The sequence below is a fragment of the Gavialis gangeticus genome, unplaced genomic scaffold (genome assembly GCF_001723915.1).
Source record: "Gavialis gangeticus isolate Ggan-Ray unplaced genomic scaffold, GavGan_comp1, whole genome shotgun sequence".
Lineage (NCBI taxonomy): Eukaryota > Metazoa > Chordata > Crocodylia > Gavialidae > Gavialis > Gavialis gangeticus.
In genome coordinates this window covers 14,376,222-14,377,484 of record NW_017729008.1, presented here as the reverse complement: position 1 = coordinate 14,377,484, position 1,263 = coordinate 14,376,222, and the positions used below count along the sequence as shown (strand labels likewise).

At 61.6% G+C, this 1,263-nt stretch overlaps 1 protein-coding gene across 1 annotated transcript in view; it reads right to left on the bottom strand.

Annotated features, from left to right (window-relative positions):
- Positions 1-441, bottom strand: part of CCDC71L (coiled-coil domain containing 71-like) — a 6,419-nt gene extending 5,978 nt beyond the window's left edge. The window contains exon 1 of the mRNA XM_019509328.1: positions 6-441. Coding sequence (XP_019364873.1) covers positions 6-348 — 343 coding nt within the window. The 5' untranslated portion in view covers positions 349-441. The remainder of the gene's footprint in view (positions 1-5) is intronic.
- Between the last annotated feature and the right edge of the window lie 822 nt (positions 442-1,263).

Here is a 1,263-nt window from a genome sequence, read left to right as displayed (position 1 = left end):
GAGGCGGCGGCGGGCGCGGGGCGGCGGCGGCGCGGGCACCTCGGCGCGGCACGAGGCGTAGCCGTACACGTCCTTGCTGCGCAGGATGACCGGCGAGAACTCGTGCTTGAGGCTGCACAGGAAGTCCCACAGCTCCGAGTCCGAGCGCATGAACTCCGTGGACTTGGGCATGAAGAGCTTGATGGCGTCGCCCAGCGCCTTGATGCCGGCGAACGACACCTGCGAGCGCGAGTACACAACTTTCTCCGCAGCGCCCGACACCCCCGGGGCCGCCGCCGCCGCCGCCTCTCCTCTGCTGCCCTGCGGCTTCCCCCCGGCCGCCGCCGCCACCTTCCTCCTGCGGGACATGGGGGCGGCCGCTGCGCCTCCTCGCTGCGGAGCGCACTCTAGATCCTGCCGCCGCGGCCAAGATGGAGCTTTAAAATCCCAGGCGGAGGCTGCGCTCGGCTCCGCCCTCCCTCGGCGCCCGCTCGTTGGCCCGTTTGAAACACGTCACCGTTCAGGCCCCGCCCACCGCGGCCGTTTGGAGCCTAGTGGCTTTCTCCCGCGTGGGGGCCTGAGGGGAGAGGGGGAGGGGAAGGGAGCGGCCCCCTGTTGGGGGCTCCTGCTCCACCAGCAGCTGCCCCCCAGCCCATTGTGGTGCCCACGTGTCACCTCATGGCAGCCCTTTGTCCCCAGTGGGAAACTGCCTGGGTGGCACCTGGGTTGCCCTTGACCTGAAGATAATGTTCCCCCATTTGCTAATCTGTGTGTAAAGATATTCCCCTCCCTCAGAGCTTCACTTGACCTTGACCTGAAGATAATGGCGCCCCCTCTGCTCACCTGTGTCCAAAGATATTCTCCCTCAAAGTTTCAAGGCCACCTCTGAACCCCCACAAAAGGAGCAGATTCAATATTCATTGCCTGTCTACTCTTGCCCCTCTTCTGGTATTGCATTTTGACACCCTCCTGACGCCCGGGGTTCAAACTACGCATTGATTCTAAGGGCGGTCTGCCAAAAACAGTAATTAAAGGGTTAATTGGAAAGAGTAATCCATCGGAACCCCCCCCCAGGTTATGGGTTTTCAAATCTTACAGGGGGGCTCTTGTCCCTTATGGAGGGGCTCAGCCCCCCAAGTTACCCCCTCATTTGCACCCTGCTTGCAGCCACAGTCCCCAGCACAAAGCTTGCAGGCAGCCAGTTGCCTGCGTGGTTTCCCAACACTGTGTGTTGCTGCAGGAAATTAAAAAGTGAATACTGAGATGAACAGGATGAGGAAAGCA